The sequence below is a fragment of the Notechis scutatus genome, chromosome 4 (genome assembly GCF_049901735.1).
Source record: "Notechis scutatus isolate UNSWTSFEM ecotype Mainland chromosome 4, rNotScu1.2, whole genome shotgun sequence".
Lineage (NCBI taxonomy): Eukaryota > Metazoa > Chordata > Lepidosauria > Squamata > Elapidae > Notechis > Notechis scutatus.
In genome coordinates, this window is record NC_142012.1 from 73,789,204 (window position 1) to 73,806,513 (window position 17,310).

General features: G+C 49.0%; 1 protein-coding gene across 2 annotated transcripts; it reads right to left on the bottom strand.

The window, feature by feature from the left end:
* Window positions 1-1,945: 1,945 nt before the first annotated feature.
* Window positions 1,946-12,186, bottom strand: CDK1 (cyclin dependent kinase 1). 2 transcript variants are annotated; one of them, XM_026674233.2, is made up of 8 exons: window positions 12,095-12,186; window positions 10,927-10,981; window positions 8,862-9,018; window positions 7,634-7,757; window positions 6,855-7,025; window positions 5,922-6,085; window positions 5,181-5,322; window positions 1,946-2,296 (listed from the first exon to the last, which is right to left on the bottom strand). In XM_026674233.2, exons 2-8 carry the CDS (start codon window positions 10,964-10,966, stop codon window positions 2,180-2,182), a joined length of 915 nt encoding a protein of 304 aa, XP_026530018.1. In that variant the 5' UTR covers window positions 10,967-10,981; window positions 12,095-12,186; the 3' UTR covers window positions 1,946-2,179. The 2 variants fall into 2 exon arrangements, with proteins under 2 accessions (XP_026530018.1, XP_026530019.1); XM_026674234.2 differs by lacking the exon at window positions 12,095-12,186 and adding an exon at window positions 11,500-12,081.
* Between the last annotated feature and the right edge of the window lie 5,124 nt (window positions 12,187-17,310).

The window sequence follows — 17,310 nt, forward strand, 5'->3', positions numbered from 1 at the left end:
ACGTTTTGTGGTAATGAAGGGCCAGCTGGAAGCACAATATTTTCCGTATCACACTTCTAATTAAGGGGAAGAGCAGAGACGCACCAGCAGAACTTTCCCACCTGCATTAAGTGCAAATGACTTGTATCCACATATGTTGAAAATTGTTTGGGTTTCACACTTGGCCAAAGATGGGAAGCTGTGAGCGGGAACAGAAAAACATACTTTTCCTATTCTTGTTTCTTGAGCTCAAGATGCTCGCAGGTCAAGGGAATGCAGAAATCTGCTTGTTATGGTTGAAGAAGCAGAAGATGTTGCATGAAACATGCAGCACTTTTCACTCTAACAATGCAAAACATGAGATATTACATTTACATTAAGTAAATACGATCTCAGCAGACTTGGCAAGTTTGATGAACACTCCTTCTTCCACAAAGGCAATCGTCTCCCAATCCACTAGCTGCTCCCAGGAAGCAAAATCCATGATGAGCGAAGGGAGAAAAGGGTTTTAAACAGTTTGCCATCTTTTTAAGTTTAGTCATTCTGCCCCATAAACTCCCATAAAAGTGCACACACCCCTCTAATCATCCTGCAAGCTATTCCAGGGTGATTCAGCTCCAGCCTGCAGTCAGTCTCATACCACGCCTTGATCATTGTAGATGATTATGTAGAGATTTTGTGCTGACATCTTGTGGTTCAAGAGGAAATGGCACATTGACAAGTCAATTTGTTGAGTCATTGGATGCAGCAGCCATAACTTGTCACTTGAATTACCTTTACGATGACCTCATTTTCCTCCTCCGCTACAGAGCACGCCAAAGCGAGCTGGATAAAACAAGAGCTCCTTCGGTTGAATGCCTGCCTATCAGCAGTGGGGCGATCCGAGTTTCCGTGGCTTGAGATCCTCAGGAAGCAGCCAGGGAGCAAAATCTCGGGGTTTCACAGGAGAAACAATCAATCAGCTTCAGAAGACTTAACAATGGTCTGCTGCAATTTCTATTGCTGCTCTTCAAGGTGAGGTAGATGACATGAGGCTGCTCCCCAGTCTGCTGGTGGTCTAGGGCAGGGATGGCAAAACTTTTTGTTGTGGTGTGCCGAAAGCGCGCGTGCCGGCACCCACAATGCAATGCGCTGTGCATGCGCGCATCTCCCAGCTGATTTTCAGCCTGTTTGAGGCAGTTTTCGCCCTCCCGGAGGCTTGAGGGAAGCCACTGCAGCGTTGGGAGGCTGAAAAACAGGCCTTCCGGAAGTACTGGAAGTGCCCGTTTTCAGCCTCCAGGAGTCTGGAGGCTGAAAACAGGCCTGTTTCGGCACTTCCAGAAGGCTCATTTTCCGGCCTCCCGAGGCTGCAGAGGCTTCCCCTCGAGCCTCCAAGAGGGCGAAAATGGCCTCCCCGGGCACCAGAGGCCCTCCGGAGGCTGAAAATAGGCACTTCCGGCATTTCTGAAAGGCCCGTTTTTCGGCCTCCCGAGGCTGCAGAGGCTTCCCTCGAGCCTCAGGGAGGCCGAAAATCAGCTGGGAGGCACGCAGTAAGTTTGGCTGGAGCTTGCGTGCCCGCACAAATGGCTCTGCGTGCCACCTGTGGTACGCATGCCTATCATAGGTTTGCCATCACGGGTCTAGAGGTTGATCCACAGTGCCACAGAGGGAGTTGCAGATCACAAGCAGGGGCGGCCCATGTGTTCTCCAGGCAAGGAGGAGAGGACTGTCCCCTTCCCTAAAGCCACGCATAATGGAGCTCTCCCGATCAAGGGAGTCATGCAAGGACCTCTCTGGGATGCCTACAGGAGGTGGACGATGACCAGACTTGTACCTGTTGGGAGATTTCGGGTTCGTCCAACCGGTTTCCCTGAGAGAGAGAGAGAGGAGGTGGTGGTCTTTTTCTACAAAGACCCCAAAGGCTAAAAAACCCTTAGCCCCTTCTGGCAGTAAGGCCAAGCATCTGCAAGAAACAAAACATTCCACCTTAGTTTGGAAGGGTTTATTTATATAACAGTGGGAATAATTAACAGTACACAAATTTATTGAGGACTGAATTGCTTAGTATTTACATTTGAGGAGGATTTTACATCAGGGAATTCTAAATAGGGCTCTATAATTTTAGAACAGATCAAGACAGACATATATAGAAAAAACAAGAGCAACAATTTATGCACTCTCGTAGAAAAATATCAGCAGCAGCTTCTCCCCAAACCAACAGTTAGCATTTCTTCAGCCGGTTGGCTGGGAGTTTCGATTTGTCCAGGTCATCAAAGTAGGGATGATTGAGGGCCACACGGCCAGAAATCCTCTTTGCGGGATCGTAGATCAACATTTTCTGCAATTCAGAACAAAGGGACACATCACCCACTGACAATCCATAGGCAAGAAGGACATCCAAGGCAGAGCAGGAAAACTTTCGACCCATACTCTTCAGTCCCAGGTCAGAAGATCTCCAATCTCTGCAGCCACTTTTGGTGCTTCGATTGCATAAAATGGTCACAAAATAACTGACCCAGTTGGCATGGCCAGGTAAAACAAAGTATTAAGAAATGAGAAGAACATCTTCTCAGGTTACAAGTAATCCCCGGGTTACGAGCGTTCCCATAGCGGACGTTTGAAGTTATGTGATAAGCTCCCTGTAGCGTTTGCGAACAAGTCCCAAAATGACAAATCTTGCAGCACTGTGGCAGTTATTTGCCCTTACGAACAACCACAGAGGCTCTGCATGTTGCGGGCTGAAATGAAGCTTCTGAGGGGCAGATCCACCCTTCAGAAGCTCCGTTCGGGCACCCAGAAGCCTCCCCTGGCCCGTTGCAGGCCGAAATGGAGCTTCGGGGTGTGTGTGAATCCAGCCTGTTCCATCAGTGCCGCCCCCCTGGCCTTCCCCACCCTGAAATACCTCATGTGAGCTTAACGAGCTTCGCATTCGATTAGCAAATGCGTGGGCGAAAGGGAGTGATCCCGTTCAAAGTGCGCGATTCACTCCCACGAATCCTCGGGTTATGAATGGAATGGGCAGGTTCCATTCCATTTGTAACTTGAGGACCAGAGGTTGGTATTCAGCAGGTTCTGACCAGTTCTGGAGAACCGGTAGCGGAAATTTTGAGTAGTTCGGAGAACTGGCAAATCCCACCTCTGACTGGAGATTTTACAGTATCCTTCCCCCGCCATGCCCACCAAGCCACGCCCACAGAACCGGTATTAAAAATATTGAATCCCACCACTGTTTGAGATCTACCTGTATTGTCTTCTTCCCTCCCTGTCCATGGGGTTGTGGCTCTCCCAAGCGAGGCACTGGATGCAATTAACCCCCATTTTCAGTTTCTAAATGTACCTCTGGAGCCCCCAAAAGGGTTCCTGGAAGTACATTGCCAGTTGCCCCGCAGCGAGCTAGCGTGTAATCTGTCAATTCAAAGGGTCTAAACTGGTAACCCAAAGGGAAGCCAGTGGTCACCTTGGGAAAGGTGGCGGATAGCTATTGCAAGGTGAGAAATACAATATCTTATAGACATTAAGACAAATAATAAGAGCACAATTTTGAGCTTTGTCAAGGGGGTTGCCAACCCTGTTCTACAGAACCTCATGAGAAGTAATGTATTTTTTGGAGTATAAGATGCCCCTAGCTTTTGGGGAGGAAAACAAGAAAAAAAATCTGCCTCTGTCTCCCAGCAATTTGCCTCCTTGCAGCGAACATGCATCTCATATTTCAGCTTCAGCACAGCCTGATTAGCACCAGCAGCTAATTGTCAGTTGGATCGGCCTCCCGATGATCAGCTGTTTCAGGCTGTAGGGATCGCCATCGCCGCCTCCGCACGTCCCGTTTTTGGCTTCTGCATGCCCTGTTTTCAGCACTCATGCACCCCATTTTCTGCCCATTCTGGGGAGTGTGTCTTATACACCAAAAATATGATACCTCAAAACAAGCTGGAACATGGAAATCCAGAAACACAGATATATACTAGACAAGTAGACGACCACCTAGAGAAACAGAATGACATCCTGTTGATGTGATAAAAGCTGACCCTGCACATGTGGAAGAAGCTAGAAAAAAAAAAAGTTGAACGAAGGAAAATGCAGGACAGGATCTCATCTGGCACTTCCTGGCACTTTCCCTCTGGCAGATTATACAAATGCATCTCATATTTTATCGATTAGAGTAACTGTGTGGGCAATCAAGGATTCCGCCAGTTGGAGCTACGTTGCCCTTAATCCAGAAGGAACAAGATGACCAAACTGCTATCCTCACACCAGGCTTCAAGCTTGTGTTAGGGATACATTTGGGTTTGAAACAAATGGCTACACCAAAAAGTATTTGTAAATATGACCTACTACAAATTCTGCTTTCTCCAAGCAACAATTCACCAAACCAATTTGCAGACCTGAAGACATTTTCTCAAGCCTGACCACCTGCTTTCCACTCACGGCCTTGGCTACCCAGTCTAGCAACCAAGAGAGACACCTGGTTTCCCCCTTCGGAAGAATCAAAAAGCCCACTTTGATTCAAGGGTGTGCAGATGTTGATGAAGATTCGCAGTCATCCAGCTAAAGTTGTCTGGAAGTTTTTAGTTTGAAACCTTTTGCTGCTTATCCAAGTTGGTGACCAAGTTGGCTTAGAGTCATGATGGCGAACCTGTGGCACGCAGAGCCATTTGTGCGGGCACACGAGCCCCAGGCAAAATTACCTCAGTGCCCATGCACACACCTCCCAGCTGATTTTCGGGCCTTTTTCGCCCTCCCAGAGGCTTGAGGGAAGCCTCTGCAGCCTTTGTAGGCCAAAAAAACAGGCCCGCTTTGTCACTTCCTGTATTTCCAGAAATACTGGAAGTGATGAAACGGGCCCATTTTTCTGCCTACAAAGGTTGCAGAGGCTTCCCGTAAGCCTCTGGGAGGCCGAAAAAGGCCCGAAAATCAGCTGGGAGGCGCATGCATACGCAGTGCAGGTAAGGGGGCGGCGTGGGAAAGGATCGCGCGCACATGTGCAGGGGACGTAGGGGGCCATGCGCATTGCCTTCTGGGTGCTGGCACACGAGCATGCAATTTTCGGCACAGGAGCCCAAAAAGGTTAGCTACCACTGGTTTAGAGGAACCCCCCCTACAGATCGGACTCAAGAGGGTACTTGGATAAGCAGTGAATGGTTTCAAACCCAAAAGAAAGATAAGTCCACTTGCCAGGACTCAACTTCCACATCCCGCAGAAGAAGAGCGACGCAGTCACTTACCGAGAGCAGATCGAGGCCTTGGTCATCCAAGTTCTTCACATGAGATGCCAGACTGCTCGGTTTCCATTTGGGGAAGGTGTTCTTGTAATCCTGCAAGGATTCTACCTCCGGCCACACGTCATTGTTGGGGGTCCCCAATGCTCTGCCAGGAAGAGGAGAAAAAGGTGGGTTGAATCTGTCCCTCGTAGAGACCTCAGAAGGAGGGAAGGAGGCTTTCAGAGCCCACCCTTGGAGTGTGAAGACCAGCTGGCTGAGGTTCCCTTCCCACCACCCAGTCACAAAGTGACATGGAAACTTTTGGCAACAGAAGAAAGAAAGGAAAGAAAGGGAAAAGGGAGGAAAGAAAAAAAGAAAGGGAAGAAAGGAAGGGAAGAAAGAAAGAATATGGGGGTCCTTTGGTTGTGCCTGATGGGTCTTCTCCATATCATAAGTCTTTTCCATATCATAAGAACTGGCAAGAAACGGGCAACCCCCTTCAGGCTGGAAAATATAATTTTGCTTCCATGGGTCCAGCAGGAGGAATGTAGTAGGACACAACACGTGTTATAGGTGTGGTAGGATACAACCACCCATAGAGTTGTCTGAGTATGGCCAAGAATCATGAGCAGACCAATCCCAATTCATCAGGGAACGCCACTATCTCAAATGAGCAGCATGCAAAAGTGACACACACACACACACCCCGCCCCAAAGCCGCCGATGCTTCTTGCCCCAGCTGATTGTTCCTCCCAGACTCGATACCTGAAGATCCGGAAGAGCTGGTCGATTTCCGAATCTCCGTGGAACAGCGGCTTCTTGGTGGCCATTTCTGCAAAGATGGTCCCGATGCTCCATATATCTACAGGGGTAGAGTAGCGGGCAGAGCCAAGCAAGACTTCTGGGGATCTGTACCACAAGGTTACAACCTTAGAAAGGAAATCAGCAATTAGAAGATTTTACCTGCTATTCACACACACACACACGCATTTTGGAAGTGCTAGGTAGGATTATCATCCAAGTCACAAAAGGATTAAAAGGAGCCTGTGTGGCGTAGTGGTTAGAGTGCAGTATTGCAAGCTACTTCTGCTGCAGCCAGCCGCCTACAATCTGACAGTTCAAATCCCACCAGTCTGAAGGTTGACTCAGCCTTCCGTCCTTCCGAGGTGGGTAAAATGAGGATCCAGATTGTTGCAGGCAAAAGGCTGAGTCTGTAAACTGCTTAGAGAGGGCTGGAAAGCACTATAAAGCAGTATATAATTCTAAGCGCTATTGCTATTATTGGTAGCATCCTTTATCTTGAACCTCATAAATTTAAGAGGCAGGTTTGGACCTGAGCCGGCTACTACCTGAACTGTTCAGGATGAATGATTAACAGGCACCCAAGACCCATTTTCCCCTTCAATAGAGCCCACGTTAGCACCATTGTCTCCAAAGGAAAAAAAGGAAGCTAGATTTCGAGCCATTTCAAGTTGGAACACAACTTGAGACATGAGATTAGCTGTTGCCAAACCTCTATTCCCACAGGGCCATCTTGGGAAGTGCCTTGCACTCCCAGTGGCCCCCATATGGAGGCCATCCCTCTCTTCCCCCCACAGGGCCCTCATCTCCCCCCCCCCACCCAAGGAAAGTGCTTCAACCTCTTCAGAGAAGATCTGATCCTGCCTGAAGGCGGAGCCACACACGTCTCCCCCTTACCTCATGTGTGTAGACGCGCACAGGGATGCCGAAAGCACGGGCCAGCCCGAAGTCGGCCAGTTTAATCACACCGTTGTCATCAATTAACAAGTTCTGAGGTTTCAGGTCTCTGTGCAGAACCCTTCTTGAATGGCAGAACACGATACCTTGCAAGATTTGGTACAAGTAACTCTGAAAGAACCACAAGAGCAAAGACTTCCACTTCAGAACGTGGCCACCTCTTCTCCCAAGAGAACTACCTGTAGCACCCATAGTCAGTCAGCGTTATTAAGTGATGCGCGGTCATGCATCAGCCAACACTAAGGTTGCGTACTTGCATTCCCAATTCAAGCTCTTAAGTCCTAGGCTCGTGTGAGGACTTTTGTCAGCAAGGGGTCATTATGGATGCCCCTGAACGTGCACCAGGGGTTCCTAAACTTGGGAACTTTAAGACTTGTGGACTTCAACTCCCAGAATTCCTAGGAGTTGAAGTCCACAAGTCTTAAAGTAGTCAAGTTTGGAGACCTCTGGCAGAGACAGAAACTTTGCAAAAGCAGTAAGGAAATCTAAGCTTATTTGGCACATGCTGAACTTCAGAACGGCTGCCTTTAGCTGATGGGACGCTTCGCAGTTCACAAGCAGGGATTCACTTGGCCAAAACAATTGACTTTTTATAAGCATTCGCATGCTTTTAGGCTGCTTGCACCAACCTCCACCTTAAGAGGCTCGTGCCAGAAATGAGCTAGAAAAGGACATTTTTTCCAGACCCTCCTTTTTGTTTTTATTTTACTCTTTCTTACCTTAACGAGCATACGATCTAAATATTGTCCTGATGGGACCGAATCCAAGTATTTCTTGAGATCCATGGAAAGAAATTCAAAGATAAGGTAAAGCCTTGAGTCTTGCATAAGCACATCCTGAAGACTAAAGAGATTTGAACAAATGTAGACAACTCAAACTCCTTCACTCTACAGTCAGCACAAAAAGTTCCCTCGGCTAACTACTCTGCAAGCTCTCATTCCCCACAAAATGCCACCTTAATGATTCTCTAATTGTATCATTAGTTAATAGCCTTCTCTAGTTTGTTCAGATGCTCCCACCGTTGGGAAGGGCCAGGGAGAAGCAATGGTGGCTCTGGAGAAGATTAAACATACATCTGGTTTAGCATGATGTCTAAAAGCTGTTATGACATTTTCATTTATTTTTCATATCACGCAAACATCATTTCCACTTAACATTCTCTGCATTTTCCCTGGGAAGGCTGACATAAACATTCAAAAGCAAGAAATGTTACTAGCCCATTAGATGTCTCCCCAGTTAACATTCCTCTTAACTAAATAAACATTCTGTAGCAATAAGGCAGAACCACCAGGTTCAAATAGACACGGTGGGATCAATTAGCATGCACCCTGATCCAGAAAAATCAACCCCCTGCAGCATAACCCCAAGCCCCTCCACTTGGAAGGAAGCCTGGCTTAAGCGCAGTTCCAAAGAAGAGCATTGCAATCTCAGAAAGTCCTGAGTTAAACTGTATTGTTTCTGCAGTTGGGAGATCTGAAGGCTGGAGGGCAAAAATGGTGGATCAGCATGCCAAAGTCCTGTGATCACCATGTGCAACCTTCCCAGCCAGCATCTAACAAGTGAAGTCAATGGGAGGAAGCTGGATTCCATTATACCAGAGGCCTCCAAACTTGGCAACTTTAAGACTTGTGAACTTCAAGTCAGCTATGCTGGCTGAGGAATTCTGGGAGTTGAAGTCCACAAGTCTTAAAGTTGCCAAGTTTGGGGACCCCTGCCTTACACCCTGCGTAATTCACTTAATGACTGTTGTCATTTGCTTAAGAACCATGGCTAAAAAAGGTAGTAAAATTCACTTAACTGCCTTTCTTAGCAAATAGGCCTATTTGGGATGTGTGTTCGGGTAAACCCTGTGCAAAAATTAAGAGTGGTGTTGCTTCTTTCCTGGCTCTGTACATACACAAAGCATCCTCTTCTTTGCCAAATGGAGCCACAGGGTTGTGTACTCACCACACAATATTGGGATGGTGTAGCTCTTTCAGGAGGGAAACCTCCCTGATGGCCGTGCTGGGGACACCTTCTTCATCGCTTTCCAGGCGTATTTTCTTCATGGCCACCACTTGGCCAGTGGCCTTGTGCTTGCCTTTGTACACCACGCCATACGTTCCTAGCACAAGGAGGAAAAGCAACAGTGTGTGTGTGTGTGTGTGTGTGTGTGTGTGTGTAATTCTGGATGAAGCGACAGAAGGGGTCACCAAGGCTTGAAAGAGGGGAGCCAAGAAAGAACATCAAACAAAGCAACTTGGCACACGAGGGATGAACTTGGATGCTTGGAGAATGCACACAGGCCCTGTTAGGAATATGAGTCACCTAACAGCTATTTGGGTTAGAAATATATAAACCAGGATAAACATTTTAGTACTATATCTTTAAGGGAATGCAAGAGCATGCAATTGGGTGTGGTTTCTCAAACGGCCATAGGATGGAGCCAGAAACCTGGTTTGTTTAGTCTTAGTCTCAGAAGAGAGTGTGCCTGAGTGAGTATCTCTGTTTCCTTCTGTTGGAAAGTATTGCCGTTGCTCCATTTCTTCTAATTGACTGATATTACTGGATTTAATGTAAGTCTGATACTGAACTGTTTTTTGACACTGGACTTTGATATTTGGATTATCCCTGGATTGAAAAACTGACTGATTTACCTGTGAATGACTTTTGGACTGCCTATTTTGGACTTTGCTTAAACCTTTCTGGAAGTAAAAACCTACATTTACTGTACAGTGTATCTGTGTGCTCTGTGTGTATTATTCCAACACTACTCTCTATACGTCTCCCTGTATGCGCTCATTCTCCTAACGGGGAATTACCTCAACACTGGTTATGGGCCCAGGCCATACCAGGCTCAGATAACAGAGAGTTAGTGTGAATACACACAGTACTGTATACAGACAGCTGTTTACTGTTTAATTCTGGTTTACTATCCTGATAAAGATGGCACAAGACCATTCAACAAGTCTATCACTGATAACCCAGTTGGATAGAACAAACTATGTTTCCTGGTCTATGAAGTGCAGTCTACTTCTGCGTAAAGAAGGCTTATGGAATGTAGTTCAGGACCCTCCGGATGTAAATGCTTGGGATCCAGAAAATGAGGATGATGCCAAGAAGCTTGCTGACTTTAAACAGAACGAACGAGCTCTTTGTATAATTGGACTAACACTGAGTGACCAGCAACTAGTCCATATTCGTGGAGAAGAGTCTGCTGCTAGGTGTTGGGAGAATTTGAAGAGGATTTATGTTCGTGACAGTGTAGGTGCACGCATACAATTTACACGTAAACTGTTTAGAGCACATCTTCTAAAAGGTGGAGATATGTTAGCTCATTTAAACTTCATGAAAAGAACTTTTCAAGAGCTACATGAAAAAGAACTGATATTTTCAGAGCTGCATCAAGTTTACATCATTCTTTCCTCGTTGGATGAAAGTTATGATGATTACGTATCTTCACTGGAAGTCCTGACCAGAGATAAACTGACATTGACTGACATAATCGGAAGATTGTTAGAGGAAGCAAGAAAACGGCTGGATAGGGACCAACTGAGAAAGGAACAACCACAAGAAGAGGATTTATCTTCAACTGTCTATACTGTTAGAAAATGTTTTTCTTGTGGGGCTAGGGGACATATAGGTAGATTCTGTAAGAAAAGAAAAGGACAGAATACTGGCAAACACCAGAAGGCTAAGAAGAATGTTAGTTTAGCTATGTCTAGCAATTCAACTGTAAACCATGATTTGTGGGTTGATAGTGGATCATCACAATGCATTACTAAAGATAGAAACAGGTTTGTAAAGATGTCCACGAGTAAACAACATGTATCATTGGCAAATGGATGGAAGATTAAAGCATCAGGTGAAAGTACTGCATATTGTTCTTGTATAAACAAACATTTGACTATGTTATATGTACCTAAACTAAAATTTAATTTATTATCAGTAAGGGCTTTAGTTAATCTTGGTTATGTAATAACCTTTAGGGGAGGTAACTGTATAATAGAGGGGCAGATCAGGGGGCACCTACCTTCACCAATCTTTTCTATCTTAGTGTAGTCGTCCATCATTCCAAAGGATCTGAGCTGAAAGAACCAAGGAGAGTAACCATTTGTAGCCAATTTGCCCCCTTTGGATACTTTCTCTTCCTCCCCGCCCCCAACCGCCTCCACCCAACTCAGTTGATTTTCCTCCCTTTGACCCCATCCGCCTTCAGTCAAGAGCTGCCCAGCAAAGGCTCCCACTTCCTTTGGACTTCAACTCCCAGAATTCTCCAGCCAGCATAGTTGGCTGGAGAATTCTGGGAGTTGAAGTCCACAAGTCTGAAAGGTGCCAAGTTTGGAGACCTCTGCTCCATTCAGGTGCAGCCCTGCAATCGCCTGGAAAAGGACAACCGGGCCAGCCCAGCCCCGGAGTCCCTTCCACGGGGACGCCTTCTCGCAGCTGCATGCCAGACCGAGAGGGAGGGAGGGAAGGGGACACCCGGGCGAGGACCTCCCAGCCCGGGGGCCAGCGCTCAGCGGGAGGGCCCAGCGCCTCGGCTGCCGCGCCACCGCTGCCTGGATGGGGTGGAGGCTTGCAGCAGGGCGCCCGTGGGCCTTACCGCTCCTCGGCCGGTGCCTCCGCGGCGCAAGAGCCTTCCGGACCGAAAGCGCCGCCGCCGCCGCCTTGCGAGCTACGCCGGCAGATTTCAAATTAACCGCGTCGCTCCGCAGCCGCTCGCCCGCCAATGACGCGTCGCCGCCGCTTTCAAACGGGCCAATCGGCGCGAGGCGCCAAAGCGGGGACCCGGAGCGGGCAGGAAAGGCAGGCGGGCGGGCCCGGCAAGGCGGGCGGGCACTGGTCCTCGTCATCGTCGTGGTTTTCCCCCCGCCCTTAAGAGGATTCCGGCCCGGGAGGGCTGCAGCTCCCCGTCCGGCCAAGCCCTCCAGGACGCTGCTGTCCGCGCCCCCTTCCCACCGGTGCAAACGGCCGGCTGGGGCCACGCCTGGAAGGAAACCCGCGGGGGCTGGGCTCAAGTTCCCCCCATTGCCTCCTCGCGCGCCCCGTCCGCCGGGAGGGCAGCTGGACCTCTCCCCCAGGCCCGGTGGCTTGGCTGGCTGGAGGGGCTGCCTCGGCCAGCTGGCCCGCGCCCCCCTCCCAGCCTCAGCCTCCCTCCCTGCATTCAGACGCCAGGCGGGGCGAAAGGGCGAACTCACCTGGGCGCTTCCTGAAGGACGGAGAGGGAGCCGCGCAGCCGCTGATCCTAAGGCCGCTCTGCTGCTGCGCTCCTTCCCGCCTCTTCCGGCGGTCGCTTTTTATCTCTCTCTCTCTCTCTCTCTCTCTCTCCCCCCGCCCGCCGCCCCATGTGCTTCTCTGCTCCTTCGCTGCAGGGCTGGGGATGATGGGCGCTGCGCTCCGGCCGGGGAGGTTGGCTTTAAGCGAGCCTCTTCACGGCAGCCGAGACTTGCAGAGGGAGCTTGCAAAGTTGGGGGGGGGAAAAAACTTTTCCAGAAAGTTGAGAGTTGTGTTAAAAAAGGTGCCGTAGTGGTTGTTGCCTGCCCTTTTGGTATATCCGGAGGCTTGGAATGAATAGCAATAGCACTTCACAATGCTTTACAATACCGCTTCACAATACCGCTTCACAATGCTTTAGAGCAGGGTCTCCAACCTTGGCCACTTTAAGACTTGTGGACTTTAACTCCCAGAATTCCTCAGCCAGCTCTGGGAGTTGAAGTCCACAAGTCTTAAAGTGGCCAAGGTTGGAGACCCCTGCTTTAGAGAATCAGCCTATTGCCCCCAACAATCCTCATTTGACCCACCTCGGAAGAATGGAAGGCTGGGTCAACCTTGAGCCTGGTGGGATTCGAACTGCCAAATTGCAGGTCACTGAAAATTGCTCCTGCTCTAGTAGGAACCTCCGGTCTGGCCTGGGCCTTAAAGGGTTGGAGTCTTGCCCTGGCAGGGCTTTCGGCTTCTTCCCACAATCTCCAAAGGAAGAAGCAGAAGCTCAGTTTCTGTCCCTAGACTCGACTCTAGAAGCTACATTTTCTTTCTGCACAAACGGCAGCTTCTGTCTTTGTGGAAATCAGATCTTAGAAAGTTTGCTTTCTGCAGTTGCTTCCATTTGCCTCCCTCCCCCGGCACACCAAACAACCCGGTCATCTTCACAGGGACATTGAGAAAAGTGTGAACGCTGCAGGGAGAAGGCCCCGCGTGTGCAGGACTCGGGACAAATCTTCTCACTGGCCAACCCTGGCTCATGTCTTGGAGCTGGTAAGTCTTGTAGAGCCAAGAAAAAGGTCAAGGTCAAGGTTCCCCTCGCACATACATGCTGGTTGTTTCCGGCTCTAGGGGGAGGGGCTCGTCTCCGTTACAAAGCCGAAGAGCCAGCCCTGTCTGAAGACGTCTCCGTGGTCATATGGCCTGCATGGCTAAACGCCGAAAGGTGCACGTAATGCTGTTCTCTTCCCACCAAAGGGGTCCCTATTTTTCTACTTGCATTTTTGCATGCTTTCGAACTGCTAGGTTGGCAGAAGCTGGGACCAGGAACGGGAGCTCACTCCGTTACATGCCTCTAGGGATTCGAACCTTGCAGAGCCAAGGGCCATCCCCAAACCAGCTTCTTTGCACAGAGCATTGGACAGAAGAGAAGGAGCAGCCAATTCTACTGCTTAGCGGCAATTACTACATGCGGGCAGATTTTTCAGTACCAAAATAGCTTACAGTGAATGAAAAGTTGTATCTTTCTTTCTTTTTTCCTTAAATGGCTTTGATCCCCAGGATGGGTAGGAACAGGTTTCTGTAGAGGAACATTGTTCTGTTTAGAGGCAAATGCCTTCAGAGACCATAAAGTTTAAAAAAATGTACCCACTATCATTCTGTCTAGGATCACTGTATTGTATACCAGGGGTCCCCAACCACCGGGCCGTGGACCGGTACCGGTCCGTGGAACATTTCCTACCGGGCCGCCGGTTTGCTGGGCGCCGCCATCTTGTTTGACGAGAAAGTGCTTCCGGATGAGCTTTTCCGGTTGGAAAGCGGCGTTTGGGTCCTGAAAGAATCATCGCGCCTTAGTTTCATCGAAGGGGGGGGCTTCGAACGAAACTAAGGCGCGAGGATTCTTTCAGCACCCAAGGCAAGGCGAAGCCGTCCTGAAGCGAAGCCCATCGACAAAGGTACAAAGGAGGAGTTGAAGGTGGCGGGGAGAAGTGGGGGACGGCTGGCTGGCCGGTCGCTTGGCTCGCCTTGCCTTGTCATGCATGCTGATGCCAGTACCGGGCCGCGGATCATTTTGTGATGCCGGTACCGGGCCGCGGCACAAAAAAGGTTGGGGGCCACTGTTGTATACAATTAAAGCAAGGTTCAAATATAGTTGAATGGAGTTAATGTTTAATGGTGAAATTACAGAAGGAGTTACAGGAACACCCTAATTACTGGATTAGTTATTTTGGAGAACAGAACATTTGAGCTGGTTGTCCAGTAGAGGACAGAGTATATACCTTATATCTCCATGATGGTGAACCTGCGTGTGCCACAGGTGGCACGCAGAGCCATTTATGCAGGTACGCAAGCCCCAGCCAAACTTACCTACACTGCACGTGTGCGCCTCCCAGCTGATTTTTAGCCCCTTTGAGGCCTTTTTCGGCCTCCCAGAGACTTAAGGGAAGCCTCTGCAGCCTTTGGAGGCCGAAAAATGGGCCCGTTTCATCACTTCCAGTACTTCCGGTTTCATCACTTCGGGTATTTGGAGGCTGAAAAACAGGCCCATTTTTCGGCCTCCAAAGGCTGCAGAGGCTTTCCTTAAGCCTCTGGGAGGCCGAAAAAGGTTTCAAACGGGCCAAAAATCAGCTAGGTAGCACGTGCATGTGCAGTGCACGTAAGGGGGGCGGTGGGGGGGGTGTTGTGTGTGCAGGGGGGGACGGTGCATTGCATTGTGGGTGCCGGTGTGCATGCATGTGCTATTGTGCGTGTGCGCGCTTTCGGCACATCACAAGAAAAAGGTTCACCATCACTGGTATATCTCATGATGACATTAGTTATTTTGGGAACAGTTGAGCTTGTTGTCCAGTAGAACAGTGGTCGCCAACCAGTGGGCCAGGGACCACTGGTGGTCTGCAAGAAAATTTTGGTGGTCTGCAGAGAAATGTCCTCCCAAAGCAATTAATCCAGGCTGCATGGGAACACAAGGCTGTGCCGCCCACATGGCCTGCCAACACACTGGCCCTCACCCTTCGGCCAAGCACAAACCTTACCTTGAGTAGAGCCACGCGAGCTGGAACTGGAAGGTAAGACCAACAGCAGGGGTGGCTTGCTGACGTTGGTGGGAAAGTCGGTTCCATATTCCAGAGCTGCAGTAGTCACAGGACTGGCCCTTTGGTCATCCCAGAACAGCTCCTCCAGTCCACGGCAGGCCGGTGCACCCGGGTGGAGGAGCATGTTAGTCGTCTGTGGGATTTAAGATTGAGTTTGGTGGTCCCTGAGGTCCAAAAAGTTGGCGACCCCTCTACTGGACAACAAGCTCAACTGTTCTCCAAAATAACTAATGTGATCATCAGAGCAACGTTTGAGAAGTGGCTTGTTTGCTTCTCAGCCTCTTCCTTTTTTCTTTTGCGTTAGGTTTTTAAAACTTCGTGCAGAAATCGTCCTGTCTGCAACATAGACTGAAATCTGTAGTATAGATGAGTCTTCTGAACCTTTCCAGGTCTTTCTGCTGGCAATGGCTCTTTGTCACAGGCCTAAAACACTGTGGACCTTGTTCCCCTATCAGCCACCAGCCCAAGATAGGGTGGTCCTTCTACTGATGGCCAGGAATCCTCCAGGATCGCCATCATAAGGGACTTTTGTTCCGACGGGCAGCAGCTGCAGGATTCAGTGCAGTTTTGTCTCTAGCATACACGTATTATACTCCCTTGCAGTAATGATGCCTCTGTAAAGGAAACAGAAAGTATATTCTGCTTTTTACACAATGTTGAGGCCTATGGCCTATTGAAGAATCTGAATCAGGTTGGTTTAAACAAAAGAGAGAGAGAGAGAGAGGGATGATGTGTCCATTGCACTTGCTCTGGCAGAAGTCAGGGGGACGATTTATGAAGAGATGTTCAACTGAGGGAGAATTATTGGTTTTGTTTTCAAGACCTTTGTCAGAAAAATGGGTAAGAAGCAGGGAAGTCTCTTCACCAGAAAGTCAGTTGTGAGGACTTTGGTTTAAAAAATAAAATAAAATTCCCCAACAGGATAATTTTTGGCTATCTCTGAAAACGCCATTTGTGTATATGACTGTCTAGAGCAGGGGTCTCCAACCATGGCAACTTGAAGCCTGGCGGACTTCAACTCCCAGAATTCCCCAGCCAGCTGACTAGAGCAGGAGCTGGCTGGGGAATTCTGGGAGTTGAAGTCCGCCAGGCTTCAAGTTGCCAAGGTTGGAGACCCCTGTCTAAAGCAGGTAGTGATATCTCCGCTCTAAACTTCTGGATATCATGGATTTTCTCCCCTTTATTTCCATCTGTCTTCACCTTGGTGGACAAGCTGGGGTGGAAAGTGGAAGAGGCTTTGAAAGCCAAATTCTGTGGTGTTGCCACTCACCCGGGCGACCCTTCCTTGTTGTTTCACTGAAGGCTGTTTTTCAGCCTGGAAAACTCCACACCCGCATGCCCAGATCTATACCAGAGCCTGGTGCTTCTTGGGATCCCGCCATGTTGGAGGGAAGCCAGGAGAGGCCCCTCTGGCAGGGAGGCCCAGGATTCCCCCCGCCTCTGGGAAACACAGACCCTCCTTGCCTCTGCCAATGCAGGCTCTTCCCTCCCCCACCCCCCACGAGAGAGAGTCCCTGGTTGAGTGAATTGGCTTGATAGGCTACATACCTGTACAAAAGAGTTGCGTTGCATATTCCTTTTTTAGTTGTGTGTTTTGATTTTTACAACTTCGGGGTAATCTCTGTTTTATTATTATTAGCGGGCTCATTTTGGCAGAAAGGCAGAGCCTCTTTGCAATAAGTAAGCAGAATTTCACCACCGCTGCAAAATTACTACAGAGCTGAGATTGATTCCGTGTAGTGTGAGCATCACATCATCAGAGAATATATTCCTTACTGAGACATTCACGGACTTCCTACCCCTCTGCTTTGTAGTTGTGAGGCTCAATCCCCATAACTGAGTTACTCAGTGGTGGGATTCAACATTTTTTACTACTGGCGTGGCTTGGTGGGGGTGGCAGGGGAAGGATACTGCAAAATCCCCATTCCCTCCCCACCCCACTAACCTGCTTTCCAGCTCCGTTCTCCTGTGCAGGGCAACCAAAGGAGACCTATCCAATCAGCTGGGACTCAATGGGAGGCAGAGAAGAGATGGGGGCGGGGCCAGTCAGAGATGGGATTTGCTGGTTCTCCAAACTACTCAACATTTCTGCTACAGGTTCTCCAGAACTGGTCAGAACC

What these genes read in the sequence shown, in the direction of transcription:
- CDK1 (XM_026674233.2), bottom strand. Translation starts at nt 10,966, where the DNA reads ATGATGGACGACTACACTAAGATAGAAAAGATTGGTGAAG. An exon ending in GATAGAAAAGATTGGTGAAG is followed by an intron (nt 9,019 to 10,926) that starts GTAGGTGCCCCC and finishes TCCTTGTGCTAG; the next exon opens with GAACGTATGGCGTGGTGTAC. An exon ending in TGCGCGTCTACACACATGAG is followed by an intron (nt 6,086 to 6,854) that starts GTAAGGGGGAGA and finishes TTCCTTTCTAAG; the next exon opens with GTTGTAACCTTGTGGTACAG.